This window comes from Phalacrocorax aristotelis, chromosome 16 (assembly GCF_949628215.1).
Source record: "Phalacrocorax aristotelis chromosome 16, bGulAri2.1, whole genome shotgun sequence".
In the NCBI taxonomy this organism is placed as follows: domain Eukaryota; kingdom Metazoa; phylum Chordata; class Aves; order Suliformes; family Phalacrocoracidae; genus Phalacrocorax; species Phalacrocorax aristotelis.
In genome coordinates this window covers 2188207-2212212 of record NC_134291.1, presented here as the reverse complement: position 1 = coordinate 2212212, position 24006 = coordinate 2188207, and the positions used below count along the sequence as shown (strand labels likewise).

The 24006-nt window shown below is 50.1% G+C and overlaps 1 protein-coding gene across 2 annotated transcripts in view; it reads left to right on the top strand.

Annotated features, from left to right (window-relative positions):
- Window positions 1–865: 865 nt before the first annotated feature.
- SHISA6 (shisa family member 6) overlaps window positions 866–24006 on the top strand; it is a 264872-nt gene continuing 241731 nt past the window's right edge. For both annotated transcript variants that reach the window (XM_075111244.1, XM_075111243.1), the window contains exons 1-3: window positions 866–1066; window positions 1156–2116; window positions 17690–17850. In XM_075111244.1, coding sequence (XP_074967345.1) covers window positions 1440–2116; window positions 17690–17850 — 838 coding nt within the window. In that variant the 5' untranslated portion in view covers window positions 866–1066; window positions 1156–1439. The remainder of the gene's footprint in view (window positions 1067–1155; window positions 2117–17689; window positions 17851–24006) is intronic.

Sequence of the window (24006 nt, the reverse complement as noted above, 5' to 3'; positions counted from 1 at the left end):
GCGGACAGCACAGCCCTGGTGGGCAGCATGGCCTGACAGCCCTGGGGGCATCGTCTGCCCACCACAAGGTTGTGCTGCAGACATGGCCCTGGGATGGGTAACTCCTGGAGAGGCAAGGGAGCTCTCTCCCTGAGCTGCCTGGGGCAGACCTGCTCGGACACCCAGGCAACATTAACCCCAGGAGGCAACACGTGTCTCTGGGGTCCCTGACCCAAACAGCTTGTGGACATTTATAGGGCCTGCTGACACCCATCCCTAAGGATCATACCTCCCCCACACACTGTGATAGGGAACATACCACTGCGTATGTCCAGAGGGTGCCTAACACTCATACAACACCTATAGGGTCTACGTAGCCCTCAAACATCCATAGGGACCATATTCCTTTCACACACCCATCCACAAACTCATGCACACCTATAGGAACCGTACCCAGTGGACGCACTGCTGGGGACCATACAGACTGCAGATCTATAGCCATCAGAGCCCCCCATGCCCCTGTAAGCCCTGTCGTCCCATGCGTGCCTACAGGGACTGCGCAGACAGCTGACTCAGTGGGACCGCATCCCCACCGAGCGGTACAGGGGCCGTACCCCCCCCACACACCTATAGGGACCACAGCCCTGCCCACCTCTGTAGGGCCCATCCATCACCCCATGCACCGCACCTCGCACCGCACGGGGAACCACGCCCCCCCGCACCCCGCTGTAGGGACCCTTCCCACGGCCAGCGCCGGGAGCCGGGCGGCGCAGCCCGAGCCCTCCCGGGCCGCCGGGGCCGGAGCCGGGGCGCGGTGCCCCGGGGCGGGCCGGGGGGTGCGGGGGGGCTCCGGCCCGCGGCGTGTTGGCGAAGCGGCGCCCCGCGTGCGGTGACGCCGGCCCGGAGTGATGTAAGGAGCGGGCCCGGTAGCGGTGGGCGGGCCTAAACCGGAGCGCCCGGCGCGGCTCGGCTCGGCGCCCGCCCCTGCTCCTCCGCGCCCGGCTCCGCGCCGCTCCGCCCCCGCCTCGGCGAGGAGCGCGGGCAGCCCGCCGGCGCCGCGGCCCCGCTGCAGTCCCGCTCCGGCATGGTAAGGCCGTGGGCGGGGGACGGGCGGGCGGGGGCGGGCCGGGGTGCCCGGGGCGCGGCGCGCTCTCACCCTCTCCCCGTCTCTCGCAGCCCCTCGCCGGAGGAGCACCGGCCGGTACGGGACCCCGCCGCTTCGAGCCCCGCTCCGCCGGGCTCCGCCGCTCGCTGCGCGCCGGCATGAAGCGCCCGGCGCCGGGCAGCCGCCGCTGAGGAGCCGCGCGGCGGCAGCGGGACCCCCCGCGCCCCCCACCCCCGCCCCCCCACCCCGCCCCTCCATGGGGCAGCGCCGCGGCTGCTGAGCCCCGCGCCGCCGCCCGCCGCCCCCTCCCCGCGCCGCGCCCCGCCGCGCCCCGCGGCCCCCGCCTCGCCCCGCTATGGGGCCGCGGCACCTGCTGCTGCCGCTGCTCCTGCTCTCCCTGCAGCTCCTGGCCCTGCTGCTGGCCGCGCAGGCGGCCGGGCCCCCCCGCGCCAAGGGCAACCGGACCCAGGGGGCGGCGGCGCCGCGGCGGACCCCGAAACCGGGCAAGGAGCTCCTCAACCAGACGCTGGCGGGCCCGGGGGCTGCCGCCCCCACGGCGCTGCCCGGGCGCGGCAAGGGCGCGGGCGGCGGCAGGACGCCCCCCGGCGGCGGGGGCGGCGGCGGGGGCTCGGCCCCGGCGCACGAGACGTGCTGGGGGTACTACGACGTGAGCGGGCAGTGGGACAAGGAGTTCGAGTGCAACAACAGCCTTACGGGCTTCCGCTACTGCTGCGGCACCTGCTTCTACCGCTTCTGCTGCAACAAGCGCGCCGAGAAACTCAACCAGAGCCTGTGCCGCAACTACAAGAGCCCCGAGTGGGCCCACCCCACCACCGCCAGCGGCGCGCTGCCCGCCGACGGCAGCAACGGCGCCGACGGGGACGCCAACAAGTACGACCCGGACAAGGACAGCACCAACGCCACCGTCTACATCTCGTGCGGGGCCATCGCCTTCGTGCTCATCGCCGGCGTCTTCGCCAAGGTGGCCTACGACAAGGCGCGGCGCCCACCCCGGGAGATGAACATACACAGGTGCGATCCTCCCCCTGCGTCCAGCACCCCTTATGTCTAGGGACACCCTCTTCTCCAAAGGTTCCTCCTTTGCACCGCCTCTCCGAGTGTTTCCCCTTTGCGCCACCTGTCCAAAGGTTTCCCCGTTGCGCTACCCATCCAAGGCATCCTCCTTCCAGCCACCCATCCAAGGGCTTCCCATCTGTGCAGCCCATCCAACAGTTTCCCCATTGCATGACCCGTCCAAGAATTCCACCTTTGGACTGGCTGTCCCAGAGTTCCCCTTTTGCACCACTGTCCGAGGGTTCCCCCACTGCACTACCTGTCCAAGGATTCCCCCGCGAACTACCTGTTCAAGTCCGTATCCTTTGCACCGGCTGTGCATGAGCTTCCCCCTTGTGAGGATTTCCCCTTTGCAACGGCCGTCTAAGGGCTCCCCTTTCGAGTCACCTAGGCAAATGATCTTCCGTTGCGCTATCGCTTTGAGGGGTCCCCCCTTGAACCACTCATCCAAGGGTTTTCTCCTCTGCGCGGGCTGTCCAGGAGTTCCCTCTTTGCACCACCCGTCAAAGGAAATTCCCTTTCCACCGTCCATCCGAGGGTTCCCCCTTTGCGCGGTCTGCCCAGGGACAACCACACCCCTTGGACCACCCCTCCCGACCCCCTCCCAGCTACCCACCCAGGGACCCCTCCTTGTGCCCTCTCGGCCCTCCCACCCTCAGGGCAGAACTGTGGGACCTCTCCCCTCCCCCTCCGCCCACCCTCTCCACGGCGCGGCCCCGGCGAGTGGGGGACGGCCGCACGGACAGCCGCACGGACAGCCGCACGGACAGCTCCGCGCAGCCCCGCGCCGCCGAGCGCTCGTCCCGCCCCGCATCGCGGAGCCGCCTGCCCCCGCGCTGCCCCCGCACCCCCCGCGGGCCCCGGGGCAGCAGAGGCGCTCTGGACCCCGCGGGTCCCGCCCGGCCGGGCCCGGCCAGGGAGAAGTTCCAAAAGTGTGAAGGGAATGGCTCTGCGTCCTCCCGGCGCGTGCCTTTGCCGAGTGGTTGCGAGGGGCGTTCGGGAAAGCAGTGGTACCGGGCAGCGTTCTTCTCGCTTTTTTAATTTCTTTCCCCTCTAGATCCAGATAACTCAAGCTGGTGGCGTGTCCCCTCCGGCTGGCTGTTAGGGACGGAGTTTGACATCCTTTCCTCCGTGGTTTTACACATTGCTGTTTTAACAGCCTTAATAAGAGAAAAGAATCTTGACGTATCAGAGAAAATCCTGTTTCAAAGCCAAAGCTCAGGCTTCCGTAGCAATTCTCCTTTTGGCCAAGTGCACGTAATCTCCCAGTTTGTGTTTATTTTCTGGTGAAAAAGGTCCCTCCAAATGACGTGTGCGCCTTGTGTGCGACGAATCCAAGAGGTTCCCATGTCTGAACATACAGATTGGCGAGGAGCTTCTTTATAAGAACAGTTGTGAGCATGAGTGGGGAAAGCCATCAACTCTGGCAGATAAAGCTTCATAAGAATTCTTTTAATTTAGACATTTTAATCAAAACAATTAAAACCATTCACCGTATTTTTAAGGCTGAACTTTAATCACAGTCAACAGAGCCTGGGGGAAGAAATTGTAGCTTTTTACAAAGAAAAAGAGATGAGTGACGCAGTTTTTATTTATTTCGGAAGACGTGTTTTGTTCAGACTCCTCCCTTTGTAAGACGAGGTCCCCGGGGGTGCTGGCCGGCGCGGGCCACTGTCCTCAATGAGGCCAAAAAGTAAGGCTGGTTTAGACTTGCTGAAGGTCTGGCCCATGTATCCCACCCCCAAACCCACCTGCCCCTGGCCTCTGCCTTTGCAAGAAAATAACTTCACGGTGTCAAAACCTTTGTAATACTTTTCAGGTCACTCGTGTCTGTGTAGCAAAGGGTCCTGGCAGTAGCTTGGTCAGAAAATAGACTCTTTTAAGTATTTTCTTCACTAAGGGCTAGTTCCCCAGCTGCCCAGGTCTTTTGGCTTCGAGGCAACTTTGTCTGGATCTTATCTCCACACTAAATTTGGAAATCTGATTTGGATGCCCATATGTCACTCGCTGTAGCTCCAGTGTGCTACGGGGCTGGATCCTACACCCTTTGATATCAGAGGCGATGTTGCCAGACTTGTCTGAATTACTCCTGATGTTTTCATTTCTTTGATGCTTGCTTTTCTTTATTTAGATAAGTTCTGGTGAAATGATTCACCTCTGTGTGGAAGTATGAATGGCAGATTGAGTGCTTGGAAAGCTTGACTTTCAGAGCATTTTAAGGAGTTGATTGACTTCTATAATAAGGTAGCTGGTAAAAGATTATACCTTTCAGAGCTGTGTTACCTGAACTTGCTCAACATTGCATGATGGCTTAAATATTATGAAGTGCATCTCCAGCGGAAAGGGTCTGCATCGGTCTGAGGCAACATGCTATCGGCGCTCTAGCAGAATGTAAATAGGAGGAGTGGAGTGGTTTGTCTTTCTTTGTCTCTGAGAACTGCTGCTGAGTAACAGGGAAGGAGACAACCGGAACGTAGCCAGATCTTTCTATGTGTCTGAGGTTGTGTCAATTGGAGTCAAGTGTATCTTCCAGAATAATTCACTGTTGTGATGACGAGCGCGTTAAATCTCAGTGTGCATCTCACCAAAACCTCGGGGATGAGGAGAGCAACGGTGTAAACAGAAATCATGACAGTGGGCTAGAAACAGCCCATTGCGAGCAGTATCCCACACCCAGAGGAGATGAAGCAAGACTTCCCTGCACCTCTCCATAAGCAAGATCGCGCTTCAAATTTTATTTCATCATAAAAGGTCGGCTAGCAGTGCTGTGTGTAGCTGTTATTTCTTTGCTAAGTTCGCATCCAGCTTTTACAGAAAATCCTTATTAACTCTGTTAGAAAGAACATTTTGATGGAGGCAGGGCTCATTTTATGTCTTTTGATAGAAAGGAGGGCTTACAAATTCACAGGAGAACTGTCACTCTCATGTGAAATGAAAGGCTGTCTGTGCACTGAGATACGCGTGTGCGTCTCAGAGATGAAAATCCGGTCTTGTTTTCAGGCACTACCACGCACCTTTAAAGCAGAGGCACTGCTGTGATTCTGGGCTGAGCAGCGCCAGTAGCTGATACTTAAGTTTATTTCTAAGAGCAGTAAGTGGAAGTGCTTTGAAAAACATGATCTAAAATATGCATATTTTACAGAAACGCTTGTAATGCTTTAAACTTCGCTGATTTTTTAATGATTATAGTAGGATCTTTCAGCCTGACCATATATGAATACCTCTTGTCTGGATCTTGCTTTGGAGTTACACAGCCAGAACTAATGCATGCTGGGCTCCAGATAGAAACTGGGGCTGATTTCTGAGAGCTCTACCCAGCAGCGTTTTGTCTGCTGCTGCTCTCTGACTGCATTTATGAGGATGGTTTGTTTTTGTTGGTTTGTCAGGGTGTTTGGGGTTTTTTTTGTCAAGCATTTCTTAAGAGGGCAGAGTATTGTCTTCAGTTCCAGTATGGGAATGAGTTAGGGAGTCTTTGACAGCGAACAAGGAACATCAGCTGTTTGTTTTCAGAGCTGGGTATGTTTTTTCTGCAGCGAGGAGGGGTGACCCAGAATATTCTCTTGCCGTGGCCATGACCCTGAATCCCCATACTACCGTGCATAAATAATTCACTGCTAGTAGTATCACTCTGTGACCCCTGTTTAGCCCTCAGCAACAGTAACAATTGCACTCTCTGCTGAGTTAGGGATGCACAAATTGGAAACTGTTTATAGTTCCCAGCTAGGGCTTGAAATGCTACCAATTGCTTGCCGCATGGGCGGCCGAAGCCCTCGCTTGCAAGCCAGAGGGAGACAGGGGCAGCGATAGCCCTGGGGCAGTGGTGGAAGCCCAGCTGTTCTCGTGGAGCTGCTGAGAAGCAGCGCTGGGATTTTTCCCAGGAAACTAGCTCTGTATCCTCCTAACAGACCGCCTTCTGTAACTGTCCTTGCATGGACTGTGTCCGACGAGTGTTGTGGCTTTTGAAAGGGAGAAGGGAAACAAGCACCTTCTGCTCAGAGCACGTCAGATCACCCTACTCCTAAGGCATCTTTCTTGCTACAAAGAGGAAAGATATTTGTGCTACTCTCTTCTTTCATCTCTGCCTTTGCATCCTCTGCTCTGTGAATAAGAACAGTGACTGGTTTTATAAACGAACATCCTTTTCCCGTGTGGAGGCCACAGTTAAATTGATCCATTTCTTGCCATTTTTACTCTATGGCTCTGAATTTCAACAGGAATCAGAGGCAATGGATCTCTTTGTCCACAGACCCGGGAAGGCTGCATGCACTGCTTTGCATGATGCTAACTTAAAATACAGGAGGTTCTGCCTTCCTGCAGGCTGCATCTCACCACAGCTCCTGGGTCCTGTTGGTGCTACGGGGGTCACTGGAAGGTAGCAACTTTCAGCGCGTTTTGCTAAGAACAGAGCTTGTGAAACCTACCTATCTCTAGATTTAGGTTTTCAAATTGTGAGCACAGCTGGCTTATTCAGATCTGCTCTCCACTGGCGTGCGTTGCTTCTGCCAAGCAATCAAACTTCATACCTCCCCAGGGCAGGGAGAGAGTGCTACGAACACACACCTGGCCATAGGGATATACAGAATATTTTCTTTCTTGGATGCCATCACTGCTTTCTTTTCATTGATTTGTTTTTATGCCCTGCATTTTTTTCACTCCACTCTCCCATTCATCTGACTCACTCATGTGCCTTTCGTCTGCTCCTTGCCCTGTTTTGTGTTGTTTATTCCTGGTTGTTTCTGAGTCCCTTCTCTAAAGTGTCCTGTCCCTCCCAGAGTGCACTGAATATAGATCCAAAAGTACGTGTCAGACTTGATTAAGGTAAACCAGAAAAAAAAGCACAATCTTGTGGCCTCAGAGAAGTTACTCAGGGTTGGTTCTTCTGTTTCAAACCAATACTGCAGCTCAGTGTAGTTGGGATAACTCCTGTGCAGGGAGAAGACCTGAACCTTGTCCTGTTGCGCTGATGAATTGCCCACTCCCGGGCAGCCAAATCAAGGCAAGGATGTATGCACGTGCCTGTACAAAATATTTTTCCTTTTGCTTCACTCGCTTGTACTGGGAAAGCTTCAGCCTGAAGCTCTGGACACAGTTTGGTGACTGGTTTTTGCCATGCTTTCCGCTCTGAATCTATTTTACAAAGAGACTGGCTTTGGTCACAGCACAGAGGCAGCCTGGCTACAGACTTCCACTGCCTGCTTCTGAGTCTTCTCCTTTCTTTTTGAACTTCTGCCAGTGAGAGAGGCAACTCTCAGAAACCATGCTACCTTCACCAAATCATTTCAGTGTCTCTGATTCCCATTTATTTGATATTTTTCTGCTTTCTAATTAGCTTTTTCTGTTAGTAATCCTCCATCATAAGGTGTCAAGGGAATCCAGTCTCGCTCTGAAATTCTATTTCTTTCAGTTTTGTAATCTTTTATATCCTTAACTAACAGTTGATCTGTGTGTCTTTGGAGATCAGATGCCTTTTAAAATGTCTGTTTCACATAAGAAGATCTGAACCTTATCAGGAAAATGAGATCATGGTGCTTCTTTGCTTGCCTTTGCCCCTACTCACATGGGCAATCTGTATTTCCTTAGATCTGTGAGGACTCTATTGCATGGAGGTCTCAAATGTCTCATTACCCAGACAGATAAGCCTGGAATTCTTTCACAATAAATATTTTGCTGTAGTTCAGCTCTTGCCCCAACCTCCTTTGTTGCAATAATAGGGCTCTTCAGAGAAAGTACAGGTTTCTTCAATAAGTTTAAAGTCCCTTAATTGTGCTCACAATTTGGTGATTTGGTGCAAAATAGATACCTTGTGCCTGAAACCACTTCTGTGTGCACTCACGTGTTTTTCAAAGCACTGCATATCCACCAAGTGCTGCTACTGGCTTTGTGCATGCAGATACAGAAGCACAAACAATAGCAGACTAAAAAAAACCCTGTACCAGCTGAGCGCTTAGCATCATTCCTGCAGCCTTTCATGCCTGTGAAATACCTTGCAAGACCTGCTATTTTTGTTTTATCTTCCACGATCCAGACCAGCGCTGAGTTCCCTCCCTGGACAGTAACACCGCTCCCAGTTCTTCCCAGCACCCGTGCTTGCTTCTCTGGCTGCCTCCCTTTTCCGGAGTCCCCCTGTTGCTCGCGCAAGCAGAGGGGGATGTGGCGGGGCTGCTGAGCCGGCCGGAGCCGGGGAGGGACGGCTGCTGCTCCGAGGACCAGCCCCGACAGTACAGCAGGTGGCAGCCTGCTCTCTGGCTTCGGTGAGCGCTGCGCCCTCGGTGGTGCTGGGGGACAGGGCTCCTGGAGGCACCAGCTTCCTCCTGCCGCTCTCTGCCCCTAAATAGCCTAATAATGGTTTGGAGGTAGGTCTCGTCCCTTGCTGCCCTGGCCACTTTGTGCTCAGTGTAACAGCTGTCTGCGAATAAAGGTCGGTTGGAAAGATTTAACTTTTTAATTTCAAAACCTTTATCTAAACAGTTTCTTTCTCCTTGGACCGGCTGAATCGCTATTCAAAGGAACTAGTATTACCTGTTGTGAGTTTAGTGATTGTAGTAAATTCCTTGCCCACATCACAGCAATAGTAAGAGACTTACTCAGTTTCTATATTAGTGTTAGATGTGAGCGTACTTGTGTAAGACGTGCAGTTTAAGCACTGCTGGTATTTACTGCTCCTGATATATAGCCTAAAGAACCTGTCCAAAAAACAAGAGCTTTACTTTCCAGTTGCTGATTCCACCTCACGATATAAAGGCAGGGGAGATGATGTACTCACAGCGACAGTTGTTTTCATGTCGATTTGTCAGTGCAATGCAAGAACTACTTGTATTTCAGCTGAAATATTTTCCGCATCCAGGCATTCATACAATGGGTGTGTATCTATAATGTAACTACGTCACCTATGTCTTAGTTTTGAGTTCACCACGAAGAGTGAGTCAGGAAAACTGCCAGCCTCATTCCGCTGTCATAATCTGGGGTAACCATATGGTCCTTAGTACATCCGTAGTTAAGCTTTCAGTAAAATTTGTCGTTAAAGCCGGACTAAATTCCAGGAGCTTCACAAATAATTTTGGTATTTTGCATCAGGATTTTTCAGAAGACATCTGACTTTTCCTTGTAGTATTTATTCTTTCTTAAAAATATTTCCTCACTTATGCTAGGTGCAGGTGCAGAAATACTCTGCTGTTGGAAGGGTGTCCTAATGCTTAGTCTTTTTCCCTTTTTAACTCCATGGGTGCAGTCACCTATTCTTGTACACACCCCCACACACACAGACAGGTGTCCACCACACACCCATTCAGGTTCTGTGAAAAACTATTTCCAGCGTTCCTCCCCAGAAACCCTGCTCTGAAGCACCAGCTGCTCTTGTTTCTGGCAGCTGCAGAGACCAGTTATGCCTTTTGCTGACCTGGGACCGGTGTGTCTCTAGTACACTGCTGAGCCCCTGCACTTTCAGCATCAAGATCTACTTTGGCAGTCGCTTCCATGGAAAGGAGGCTGCCTCCCGGAGGGGTTTGCTGGCAGCAGCATCCCTGTGTTTCCCTCCATGTATCAGTTTGCAGTGGTGTTTGAGTAATCAATTAAAGCCCCATCCTTCTGGTCGTAAGACCAGAGCACGGTCAGAGAGTGTGGCCAGGCACATGCCCTGGGGGTGACGCCAAGGAGGCAGCAGAGATGGGGAAGCTGATGAAAGGCGGTGTACACTTGCCTTCCTGTCTGCTGTTCACAGCTAGCATGGGGGAATGACACGGGCAAGCAGCACGCAGCTGGCAGAAACCGCAGTGTGGGAGCCTGTCTGGTAGGATAGCACAGACCCAGCTCTGTGTGGTCAGCGTTTGAAGTGCCACAAAACATGCAGCAGGTCTGGGGACAGGCACCAAACCAAACCATGAATAATGCATGGCCGTGTTCTGCGTGACTTCACGGTGACGGAAATCCCGCTGCCTTGGGGAGACCTGTCCCTTCCAGGTGAGCTGGCTCCACGGCTGGATAAATCACCTCTCTCAGCCTAACTGCCTCTTTCTTTCTGGGTTAGTAAGGGAGCATAGGGGAGGCTTTAACCTTACTCTTTTTTTAAAGACTTGTAGTGAAATCCTGGCTGTGCTGAAGTCGATTGGAGTTCTGCCACAAACTCCATCACAGCTATGCTTTTAGCAGGCTTTTAGCTCAACAAGACACTGCCCTTTTTATTATCTTCTGCCATATCCATTTGGTCATTCTTTTTCCATTCTTCCCCAAATTCACAGAGACTTGGAATAGGCAATTCTGTTTTCTAACACCCTGTACATGAGGTATGCAAGGGGGGATTTTCAGAAGACAACCGAGTGAAGTTTTGCATGTGTACGACCTGCACTACTGGAAATAGTCAGCTCTTCCCATCTCCTTTTCCTGTTCAGCATCCACAGACCTCTCTGCTCCAATCTTATTTCCCATAGGCCACAGCCCAGCCTGTTGGAGCTGCCAGCAAAGCTCACCTTGTCTTCAGTAGAAGGGATATCTGTGCCCACACTCATGATACCAGTTAGTGTTGAAAATCTGTGGACAGCGGGGAAAACAGGACACTGCTTTCAAAAAAGACTGTGGTGAAGGAGAGCTCTCCTCCAGCCTGCCGTGCCTTCGTTGGTAATTAAGTCAGCAGGTCTCGGCTGGGTTGGTGGGTGGCAGGGTGTGCTAAGGCGAGCTGGTCCTTCACAGCCCCTGCAACTTCACATTCTCTCTGGCCACAAGGTCCCTTCAGCCTCTGCAGGCGAATGTTACTTCTGCACCGCACTCCCTCCTATCACACTTTCCGATGTGTCGAGAGCTCGTTGCAGAGGCAAATACCGATGTGTTGCAAACTCACTTCTTAAACCAGACGTTTCTTTCTGTTTCAGCTCTTTGCTTCTCCCTGCCTCCCCAGGGTCTGTGTGTTTCTCCTCTCTAGCCCAAGAGGAAAGGGTCAAGTGTGGACTGGGGATATGCCCATCAAATACAGTCCATAAAGTCCTTGCCAGCCCTGGGGCACTGACAGGAGTTCTGCATTTCCACAGATAGGCGCTGAAAAAAACTGACAAGCAGCCAGGGATACCTGGGATGTGTTTATTCAGATGGGTCTTCCTTGGTCAGTGAAAGGGGGCAATAGGCAGGGAAACTGTGGGCTCTGGTCCCAGCCCTGGCTCAAGCTTTCTCAGTGATATCAAGCAAGTCCTTCCTCCCTCAGTTCACAGAACACATAAGAGCAAGGGGTTTCTCCCCATGGGCGCAAGAGACAAGCAAATCACTGAGCTGGAACTGCTGCGGTCAGGAAGCTAAGGCACCGGTAGTGGCTGTGGAGGATGGGAGTGTTTCACGGTGTGAAATTTACTGCAGGAAGAGCCACTTACAGAAATGGACCTGGTGCGCTGTCAGCCTGGGTCTGCTGTCAGTGGCATTGCCTAGCCTGAAGAAACCCCACTGGAGCCATTGCTTTGGTCTGGGTCTAGAAGGATCAGGATCAGCTCCCTAGTGGGGATTCTCTCTGCTGTGCTTTGAGCCCATTTCTTTATGGTGCTTGGGGCTGGACCCTCCAGTGGGACAACCTGGTTTGGCCACACAAATGCTACAGAATCACAGAACTGCTGAGGTTTGGAGGCACCTCTGGAGATCAACCAGTCTGGACTCCAAGCAGGGCCAGCTCGAGCAGCTTGCCCAGGACTGTGGCCAGTTGGGTTTTGAATGTCATCAAGGATGGAGACTCTGTGGCCTGCTGGGACGCTCTTTCAGTGTTCAAATACTCTCAGTGTAAAGACTTTCTTCTTGGGCTTAAGTGGAATTTCCTGTGTTTCAGTTTGTGCCCATTGCCTCTTGTCTTGTCACTGGACACTGCTGAGAAGGGCCTGGCTCCGTCTGTTTTATACCCTCCTGTCAGTTTTTGATACACATTGGTAAGACTGAACACCTCCAGGGATAAGATCCCCCTGAGATTTTTGTTCTGTAGGCTGAACAGTCCCCACTGTCTCAGCCTCTCCCCCACATAAGAGATGCTCTAACCCCTTAAACATTTTTGTGACCCTTCCATGATGTGCATGAGGAGCCCAGCGCTGGACACAGCACTCCAGATATGCCTCACTAGTGATATGTAGAGAGGAAGGATCACCTCCCTCAGGCCTGAAAAATCATTACTATTATTTACTTCCCTATTGCACAAAGACGCTCCTCTCTCCCCTCCCACATCTCCATCTCAGTCTCCCAGGACTGAGCGTTGAATACCCTCCACATATCTGCTGGACTTCCCACCCTGCATGGTCTTTACCTGGGTTTGTTCCTGTGTGTTTCCTCCATTTATACCGCTCTGCTCACATTGTCTTTGTTCTGTTTTGGTTTTCTGTCACTCCCTGCCATTGCCCCTCTCCCAGCTTGCCTTGCCTTCACTCTCTTTTCTCTGTAGCAGAGTCTGTTGATTAAATCTTTCAACATCAGGGCCCCAGCTATGCCCAACCTTGCTACCCTACTGCTTACACCCATCCCTTTTGGCCCTTTGGATTTCCAACAAGACTTGTTTGTTTGCTTTTTCCTTTTGAAAGTGGCCACAACCGCTTCTTTGTATTAGAGTCCCCATGTTCATCCCATTGTGTTTTTTTCCAAAGTACTCACCCAGTCCAGAGTTGCGTGAAAACCTTCCCTGCTGATGTACCTGAGAGTAGGACCTGACCTGCTCTGCCTTGGGATGTTCTGCCGTGCAAGACATCAGTAGGTTTTTTCTCCCATGCTGTTAGTCCAGCACTGGTCTGGAACAACATCCCTGATGTCAGTATGTCTATTCTGGGTTTACACGGAAAGAGGCTTTAGTGTTCTCACATAAATGACGTTAATGAAAAAGCTGCCATAAATCATTATCTCAGGATGTGATTGTACAGTTATGCAGCTCTGGCTACTCCATCCGCTGCCACAGGTAACACGTTCCAGCGGGTGAGGTTTGTTGTCCTGAGATAAGAGATATGTCGTCATAGGAAGATTTCTGAAGTGTCTCATAGCCTGGTGCAAGTGATTAGGCTGCTGTTGACATCGGGGGGACTAATTGTGCCCAAATGGCTGCACATGCAAGACCCAAATATTTCAAGTGGCTCTGTTACCCTGCTTGAAGCTTTTTGCAGTGGACAATTAGACAGCTGTACCCGAGAGACTAATACCGATCAAATCCTTCCTCAGTTAAGTGAGACTGACCTCCCACCAGTGTGGGACTCAGCCCTCTGTGCTTTATGGAAATAAACTGGACCACACACAGCGATATGATTGAATTGGCAAGGAACTAACCAGTTTGATCCAAGTTTGACTTTCTCCTCCACCTATAATGTTTTGTTCTGCTGGTGCTGAACAGTCTTTTTTCTCTCTGTAGATATTAAAGAAGAGGACAATGAGTGAGCACTCAGGACACGGTTTGGGGTGTTTAAGGCATGAGAAGATTCAGCATTGCTGAACCCACATCGTTTCAGTCCCATACACTTATGAGCTAGGTCTGCTTTTGATAGTTATGTTCAGTTTATCTTATGTATAGCCTGACACGGCAGGCTTCCCTTTTCTGACTATCACCTGTGATTTCCCCACTTCTTCTGAAAGTAAGAGTCTCCTCCCTTCCATGTGGCTGGCGCCCGACTAGAAATCATTGCCTTGTTATGTGTGACCAGCAAGAGAGTATCTCTTATTAGTATTCCTTCAGGATGAAAACCAAAGGGATTAATTTGTTCTTACCATCTGAGTTGTATTTTTGTTTTTGGTAAGGACCAATAAGTTCAAGTCCTGGCTGTAACCAAGGAACAACCAAGCATAGTTTTATGAAAAACTGTTCACAATGTGAAATATTACCTTGGACACATGGTTGTGTCCTCATGGCAGGAAGCAGGCTCAGGGTTTGGCTCTCAGGTATACAATGACTGAGGGGATGAGGCACTTCTCACCGGCTCCGATTGTTCCAGGGTGTATTCACTTTAGTTGCCTCAATTATTTTTAGTGAATGTAGGTAAACATGCAGGAGGTAGGGAAGCTGGGTTCTTAGGAATGGAACAAACCCCATTCAGAGAGTAATAATAGTAGGAGAAAGGACAACAGTATCAGGAGAAACAAGCTGACTGGCAGTGTAAGTTGGTCCTAGACTCAGAATTGTAGCAGAATTTAGGCTGGAAAGAACCTGGAAGTCCCTCGTCCTGCCATCTGCCTAAAGCAAGGCCAACTTCAATGGTAGAAGAGGTTGTTCAGGGCCTTATAAGCTGAATTCTAAGACCTCCAAGGATGGAGATCCCTCAGCCTCTCTGGGTCCCTGTTTCAGTGTTTTGGTGTCCCACTGTGACTTTTTTTCTTACAATCAAGTGGAATTGCCCTTGTTGCAACACGTGCTGATTGCCTCTTTTCTTCTTCGCCTTACACCTCCAGGAACAGCCTTGCTCTGTCTCCTTTGCAGCTCCCCATTAATGGGATAAGTCCTCTCTTTGTCAGGTTAAACAAACTTGGCTTGGGGCAGAGGGGCTGGGAAGTGCCTGGCGGAGAAGGCCCTGGGGGTGCTGGCTGACAGCCGGCTGGGCATGAGCCAGCAGTGCCCGGGTGGCCAAGGAGGCCACCAGCCCCCGGGCTTGTGTCAGCACTGGGGTGGCCAGCAGGAGCTGGGCAGGGATGGGGCCCCTGTGCTCGGCCCTGGGGAGGCCCCACCTCGAATGCTGGGCTCAGGTTTGGGCCCCTCGGGACAAGAAGGGCCTGGAGGGGCTGGAGCGTGTCCAGAGAAGGGCAGCGGGGCTGGGGCAGGGTCTGGAGCACAAGTGTGCTGGGGGGCAGCTGAGGGGGCTGGGGGGGTTTAGCCTGGAGAAGAAGGGGCTGAGGGGAGCCCTTCTCGCTCTCTGCAGCTGCCTGAGAGGGGCTGGAGTGAGGGGGGGGCTGGTCTCTGCTCCCAGGTCACCAGTGACAGGATGAGAGGGAACGGCCTCAAGCTGCGTCAGGGGAGGTTTAGGTTGGATATGAGGGAAAATGTCTTCCCTGCCAGAGGGGTCAGGCCCTGGCACAGGCTGCCCAGAGAGGTGGGGGAGTCACCGTCCCTTGGGGGGGGTTCAAAAACTGTGTAGACATGGCACTCTGGGACATGGTTTAGGAGGCGTTGGGGTGTTGGGTTGGGGGTTGGACTTGATGATCTTAGAGGTCTTTTCCAACCTTAATGATTCTATGATTCTATGAAAATCAGCTCTGGGGAGAACTGGTTTGTACTGTTCCATTTCCATCCCACCAGTACCTCCAGCTCCACTTCCTCACCTTTGAATCTGTTGTACTGCCTCTGTGTACCTCATCCTACACAGCCCCTTCTGTGTGTACACCAGACCCCAACCTGACCTTTCCTGCCCAGCTGGCTCTGTTTTACTAAGCTAAGAGGTATATAGTGTTTTAGTGTTTTATCCACACTGTCATCTTCCTCTGTGCGCTGAGTGATTGCACTCTTGACACTAAGAGTTTCTTCTACAAGTGTTCAAAATGAGCCCAAGCTGCTACGGGCTAGTAAATAATGGTCCTAATACAATCTCTGTGATTGAAAAATGACTCTTAGCATTTCTGTACTGCACATACCATTAAATGGTCATCTGATGCTTAATATATCTTGGAGATATGTACTAAGGGCTTAGTTCTGCCAGCCTGCTGTCTTTAGAAAATGTGTTGTCGCCAATGGGATATACTTGATGCTGGTGCCAAACAGACTGAGCTCATTAGCTTGCCACATCCTCCCCATTCAGCAAGGTCTGTAACGCAGTGGGAAGATATTTGCCTAGGAAAGCCGTCAGGATTACTGGTGGTTGAATGAATCCTCTCCTCAGGAGGGAACCATGCAGTATCGCTTAGGGCAGGGACGTCAGGCCCCAGCCTCAGGTCCTTGTTCTGCCACTCATGGTCTGTACAACCTTGGGCAAGGGGCCAAAATTTCAAACATGTCCTGTAAGTTGGTGACCAGTTTAAGATACCTCAGGCATGATGGTAAAAGGCGGTGAGCACCCACAGATCTTTGTCAACCAACGAGAATTCAGCATCTTTTGGAGAACACCAAATAGCCGTTCCTCTTCTTCAGTGACGAATAGCCATAGGAGCAAACAAAAGGAGCCCTGACTTGGGACACAGATTAGTATCTATCTCTTATTGCTGTCACCTTCATCTCTCTCTGAGCCTATCTTAGCACAAAAAAAAAATCTGTGCTGTCATGTCCCTGCATGTGACAACCCCTTTACTCCATATGTATCAGTATGAGTGCACTTATCCATATCATATGATTGGCTACAGCCTCTATGCCTGCTCTCTCTACAAACAATAAATAATCAAATAAGGTTAAAAATATTCTTATTCACTACAGGGTGGCTGTGAACTAATGTAATCCTCTTCTGGAGCCTCTGAGATCTTCTAAGAGTTTCTGTTGTAGAGCACATTACTGTTGCAATTCATTATGCACAAGGATAGCAGTCTGAAGAGGAAATGATTTGGAAAATGGAAGGGACTTGGGTCCAAACTATTTCTCATATGAAAGACCAGAAATATGGCATTTAAGGAATGCTAGGAGATATGAGCAACACCAGCATCATTCTCATCAATATGCAATGAAGGAATTTCTCCTCCTTACATCTTTCTTGGTACTTGAGGTGACATTAGGCATATTCTCTCTGCCAAGAGAAAAGAACCTTTCAAACTCTATCATCTTTAAAATGCCGCTGTCCCTTATAATCCGTGCAAGCCACCCCCTTCCTCCTTTTCCTATGGCTCAAGAGAGAGCTTGTGGCTGCACTAGGAAAATCAGTGCATTTCACGCTGTAATTGTTCCACTGTGTCCATGATATTCACAGAGGAAAAAAGTCGTTGAGTATCCACTCATCCAAGGGGAAAACATTGGATTCAACTGAACTGTATGACATTTCTTTTTTTGGGAGGAATAGCAGGGAGACTTCAGTACCATTAAAGAAATCTCTAATGGACAAAAAGTTAAAGGTAGGCTAATGGCTGTGATGACATTAACCCATGAATACTGTTCAATCCTTTTCTTCTGGACTGCTGGTTCTCCTTCAAGAAACCCGCTCCCACCACTGCTGTGCACTGAGCTTCTTAAAAAAACCAGCGATTTAAGGATTGTGGGGCTGGACTCCTAATCTGATTCAATCTTAAAGAAGTTTGGCTTGGGCAGGGCAGTTTTGGTGTAGCCTTTAGAAGATCACAGTGCCTGACCCTTAGGGCTCTGCTGTGTTCAGTGCTTTGTGCTGTGGAGGGCGGTTCATCTGCACTGTCACTGTCAGCAAGGAAAATGATGGAGAGATAACATAACCCTGGGGTGAAGTGAATTAGTGGAAGCATATGAAAAACTAAACAATAGCCAGGCAAGCCTGTAAATACGTGAAGCAGACACACAAAAAGAAACTGAGCTTTTAAGCCTTTTTTTTTTATTATTATTATTATTGTTGCCTTTCTCTGTTTATGGTAGAAATCCAACTACTGCTGGATTCACTGTGGAAGTGAAAATACAGAATGCCATTCTAGCTACTGTGTGAAAATACATTTTTTTCCCTATTTCTCTTTCCGCAGGGCTCTGGCTGACATCTTAAGGCAGCAGGGACCAATCCCAATAGCACACTGTGAAAGAGAGACTATCTCGGCCATAGATACCTCCCCCAAAGAAAACACCCCAGTCAGGACATCTTCCAAAAACCATTACACCCCTGTGCGCACCGCCAAAAGTAACCCAGGTAAGTGCTGCTTTCCTGCTCTCTCTCTGCAGAAGTGCTTGTACCAGCAGTATGTTAGGCGTCAGCAGAACACCGCACTTCACAATAGTGGATTTTGTAAACCTGAAATTAGGATCGCAAATTACTTTAAAAGGCAATTGGATAAAGCAGAGGAGCACGAGGATCAGTGGTGATGATTCTTTAAGGTTTTTGCGGAACAGCGTGGCTGTTCTCTCTAGGCATTTTAGAAGTTCAGAGTCAGTGAGGGGTAAATTCAGCTTATACCCAAATGCTTGTTTTAAGCTTAGAACATTGTGTATTTCCAACAAAACACACATGCTACAAAGCATAATTGGGCTTTCTGCACACAGCAGCTGAGAAGAAAGAAATCCACATATTTGGGGCCACCTTACTCATTCAGGTGAACTATAGGCATGTGCCGAGAGGGAAGCGTGGAAGGTGACGGGGGGGTATCCCAGAGGCTTAAAGGCACTGGCCTGAGGTTCTTCAGGAGTGTTGGGTTGGGAATTGGGACATGCAAATTTTTTTTCGAGCTTCTGCCGGCTGGGTGAATTTGGTCAAATCATTTGACTGCTCTTTGCCTTGCTTCCCCCGTGGCACAGCCTCTTAGGTAAAGATACTGTTTTGATTTATTTAATGCTTCATATATTGATAATTGTCAAAACAATGTCTCGATGGTTGCTGACCACCTTAGTTAAGTGGGGTGTGGTAGACTCGCCGTCACTTGCCATCTCTCGGTTGCAACTGGACGCGTGCCTCAAAGATATGCCCTCATTCAGTCACAAGCGATTCAGCTTCATGTAGGAGGGTGGCATTTGCTGACCTGTGTCACACGGCGATCAGAGGACGTTTTGCTAATGGTCCCTGCTGGGGAAACTTCTGAAAGAAGCTAGTAGGGTCTCAGACTGCTCCACAACCTGCGGGGCTCGGTGTGCTCTGCTCTTTGTGGACAGGGCCCAATACTGAAGGCGGTGACTGTTTGGTTTCCGTTGCCTCATTGCGGTGACTATTCGAAGGGTTTTGCTGCAACATGCACCACCTTATGGAGACAGGACCAGGTCACCCTGTTCTCTGGAAGCCTCCCCTGCTGCTGGGAACACAGTCATTTCCTTGAGAACTAAAAAGGATTTCTTTGCTCTCTAATTTTCACTCAGAGGCCAGTGAACCCCGTAATTTGGTAAGCCAGAGAGTTACACCTGTGAAATAAAGTGTTGGGCTGGAGAATGGTACATGAAGTGAGTTGTCTGGAACAGGAGGGTGCTTCTTCATATCTGGGGCTTGGGACTGGCTCTTGAGAGGGTATGCGATTCTGCCCCAGGACAGAAACGCAAGAAATAAGGGTTTATGGCCAGCGAACAGGTATAGGCACCATCAGAGAACATCTCTGACATAAGCCTTATGATGAGATGAATCCCTCTCTGAAGACACCTTGTCTCTTCCTGTTGGCTCCCGTTGGTCATTTAGGGCGGGGAAGTCCTGAATGAAGACGCAGAAGAAATTATCTGCTTGCAGCAGGAGAGATCAGCTGGATAGTGGAAGTCTGAATTGTCATGTTTAGGCACTCTCAAGACTGAGAAAAGGCAGATGGGAAGGTTTGTGAGGGGAATTGCTAATTGCAGTGTCCTTCTCTGGTGTCTGTTGGTAGCTGATGGCTCCAGTGGACATTTTGAAGAGTTACTACTGCATTAGCGGAGCTAACAAGGATGCAAGGACAGGAGCACAGGTATTGTGAGCGGGGTGCTAGTACAAATGGGCACACTACAAAGCGACAGTACCTGGTCAAGGAGCTGGACCAAGCTACTTGGTCCTTTACTGAGGACTGGGACATGAGGTGAGCAAGGCAAAATCGCTGGGAAGGAAAATTCTTGCTGTTAAAGGTGACGGTCTGTTCATTCAGCCTCTGCTTCTCTGTGTTTGCCCATATTGTGTGAAGGAGAAAAGCCATTAGAGTTCAGGTTTTCAGTACATTTCAGTGCAGAAACAGGCAGGCCACAGGAAAGAGGAGCCCACTAAAAGAAGATATTCACAAACCCAGCTACAAAGGAGAGGGACTTTATGTCCCGCACCGCCTTCCACAGCCGTTGGCAGCTGTAGGAGTAGCTGGTTACTTCTGCCTTGGGGCAGCCAATTGGACCGAATGCCACTCGAGCCCTTGCCAAAGCTGGGAACGGAAAACTTCCTCTTGTGGCTTGCCCAAAAGAACTTGTTCCTGGCTCATTCTGTCCATTATTAACATGTCCTCATATATCATATGAGACAGAAACCTAATCACAAAAGATCATGAGCTCATAAAAGAGCTATACAGTTAATGTTTTTTTATACTGTTTCATTTGCAGAATAGGGCAATGCTCCATCATAACTGTACTCTGTTACCCAGCTAATCTTCAGATTATTGCAGTAATCAGGAAATTGTATAAGTGAATGCTAAAACCTTTTAGGTTGGGAGGGAAGTAAATGTTGGAAAACAAGAATGGGTTATAGGACATTAAACTAGAATAAAGCTGGTAAGCCCCAGTATGGAAGTGGAAGAGAGGTCACCATCCATACTTGGTTTTTGGGGAGGAGGGGAAGAAAAGAAATAAAAAGAGGGGAGTGAGGGACATCTGGGGGAAAAAAACAGAGGTAATAATATGTAGTAGCAGGGTCCAGGCAAATCACTGCTCACTCGTGCTGCAATTTGGCTTGAGAAGACTACAGCTGTAGGGTTTTGCAGTGGGATCTGAAAAGCACCAGGTCTGCTGGCGGTGGTTTGCCTCAGGACTCCAGAGTCAGAGAGGTTAAGCAGCCAGAAAGGACTGTAGATATTACATACAGGCTGAGATCGAGTTTTATATTTGTTTTACTTGGAACTTTTTTTTCCAAACTTATAACTGGAAGGGTGCCCTTAAGTCTTGCTAAATAAACCATAGCTTCATTTTTCCATTAGGCTTGCTTGGTGTCAGTGAACAAAACGACTGCGGGTGACACTGACAAATGGAGGTGGTCTGTGTTTGAGTCCAAACCAAGCGGTGTGTGCAGGTGCTGCTGAGGGCATGCCTGTGGCACATGCCTTGCTGGGTGGTGCCTGTGTTTCCTCATGTAAGTAGGCAGAGGAGTCCATCTCGCACGTGCCAGCTGCTACCCGTCCTGCAAGCACTCAGGCAGCCCTCAGATGGACACAGGGGGTCACGGGGTGGGAACATACAGCTTCCTCCTGCAGTCCACCCAGCCACGGGCACTGCCTCCAGCTGTCGCAGGTGCCTGATGGAGAGTTCAAGACCAAGGCAAAGTCCTCCGTGTATTTGCCCAGGCACTTCGCAGTAGGTGGTTTCAGAACTCTTTAAGCTCTGCAGTGGGACAGGAGGGCCTGGTGTTAGGTTTAGTCTGTACTTCTCTGTTGAGCTTTGAGGTAGAAGAACCCAGGTCTAACAAATGTTTGTTTAAGGGAAAAAGAGAAGTAGGTCTCTCTGTCCTAGACATGGACACAATTGTCATTCTTCTGACGAGGCAGGTGCTTTTCAAGAAGGCTACTGCTTTACAGTGGCCACCTTCCCCAGGCGGTGTGGGAGCCGGCCATTTATCAGAAGCAGAATACATTTCCCACGCTGGATTCTGCCGAGCTTGAGCGTCCCAGGTGTCTGAAGAGCATCTCTCCAGAGGTTATCGCCACTTCTGCTTTCCTCTGAGAATCAAACTCATTGTCCTTTTAGGATAGCAGGAGACAATTCACCTCCCCTTCCACCCACCCTCACCTCCACTGACATTTCTGTCCATTGTTTTTATACAGTGCTGCTGTTTTGGTAGTGGTAAGCTCTTTGCAGATAAGAAAAACTGAAAGCTGTGCCTTCAGATTGCTTGGGTGAGAGCACATCTCTCCAGCTATGCCCCACCTAATTAGTATGAGCTACAGCTCTCTGTAAACAGGAATGCTCCTCTAGCCCACACAGACCCTTGTTCGTGTCACTTTTACTGTTGTAACAGGTAAAATATGATGAATCTGAGATTACAGGAAATCCATCTCATCCAGCCATCTATTGGCATTTTTAATGTCTCCATCAAAGGAGCACCTTTAGGGGTGTTGGAAGGAAAACTCTAGCAGCATTTCCCCTGTCTTTTCTCCTCAGCCACATTATCTGTCCTGACATCTGCTGTGAAGGTCAGTGCCATTCATTTGTTCAGTGGATGGCCAGCAAACATAAGCAAGGGTGAGGATAAGTGGGAGAAAGGTCAATAGTTCCTGAGGGCCTGAAAAATGTCAAACATAAGCAGCAATGTGCTCCCATAGAGGAAGGTGTTGCATTTGGAGTTTGAGCCAGAGGCAATCCTCCTGCAGTGTCCATGGGCAACTGATGTGTCAGGAGAGATGAGGGCAGCTCCTGTGACAGTGATGCTGATGGACATTACCATTAGAGGAAAAATTAATACTAGATTATCAGCTCAGATGACTACTTCCAATACGGTCCTTGGATATTTGAAGGCCTTCTGAAAGTCAGATGCCAGGGGTTGGTTTGCATTCACCCCAAAATGTGGCTGAGCAAAGCACCTGCAAGATTCAGCCCCCACAGAAATTGCCAGATGGGCGGTTTCTGACTGCCTTGGTGATAGAGGGGCAGCCACCTCGGGACTAACAGTCAGGGAGGGAGCTGACTTTTTAGCTTTCCAAACCGAGACCAAACCATAAAAGACTCCAAGAAAGAATTTGAAACAGATCTTTGGGTGGTGTAAATCAGTGTTGTACTATCACAGTGATGGGACATGGGCTTGGTTTAGGTAAATCCTTATGGGTCAGGGAGGCTTATGCCCCAGACTCACAGCTGGTACAAATCTATGATGCTCCAGAACAGCACTTGGTCTGGATTGATCCTTTATTCTCTCAGTCTCATTCGGGCTCTTCCACACTGGCTCTTTTTCATAGAATTCACCTTGACAGTAGTGCCAACGTGTGAGAGAGAGGATACTCAAGACCATTAGACTGATGTGGGAAGCTATGTGGGAGGGAATCTCTCCAAACACATTCAGGACAAGGATGTCCTTGCTGCCACTGTGCAATGCTTTCAGCAGCAAACAGTCCCCAGATGTCACCTACTTGAGCATGAGGCAGGTAGGTAAAATCTGTGCCTGGAATTATGCTGCTTCTGACTACCTCCAGGATCAGGATGCTGTAAGAGCAATGACAAGACTCTTTTTTTTTTTGTACTGGATGGAGAAAAGACACTGGCCTAGTTTTATATTCTTTTGGCCTCCTAATTCTCAGAATATCAAATTGCCTCACCACCAGAATACGCTGGTCTGAAACCAGCTCCAAGGGTGGCAGTGGAGAGCTGACCTCAGAGGTACATGGAGATAATTTTCAGGTGTGAAGTCTTCTGCTATTCACCTGCGCTAGGGATGGGGGTACCTGCAGGTGTGAAGAACAGCTTATTGACAGGATTACCACTTTGAATGCAGTGAACAACACAGGCTAGAGCTCTGATTAGCCTGATATATCTGGGGAAGGCTTTTAATAAGCCATTTGAGTCAGGATGTTCCAGAGATGTACGTATTCAAAGTGCTGTTTTCAGCAGTGCCTTCCACCCAGAGGCATATTCTGAGCTTGTTCTGAATGTGAACAAATGCAGGAGAGGCCTTTAATCTTTATGGAAATTGTAGCTAACGTCTCTAGCCAAATACAGGCAGAGCAGCATGGGGAGTGCTTCCATCCTAATCACGGAATAGGGGAGGAGATCACTGCACTTGGCCCTGCTCTCCCTGGGCTATGGGCTCAGCATGGCCTCTGGCCCTTTTCTGAAGGCCAGGGTGAGCCAGGGCCGTTACTTCTCAGGTTTCCTCCAGGTTGTATATGCCTTATCCCTGTTCTTCCTTCTCCCTTTCCCCTCTCTCCTTTCCCCCAAGTCTCCAGCTGGTTTCTGCTTCAGATTGCTTCCTTTATTCATTCATTGAATTCTATAGCTTCTCCCCAAAATCCCCAGCAACTATTTGAATTAATTTACCGAGGATCAGTGTAGAAATGTATGTCAAAGGCATTCAAATTCCCTGCTGCTTCACAGTTTGTGTTGTCATTTACAGCTGTTCAGGGGAATACAATGCAGGTGTAAAATGATCCCCCAGTCCCCGCAGTAGCTTTTTACAGCCCCTCTGCTCTGTTGTAAGAAACTAGTTAAGGTGCAGGCGAGTGAA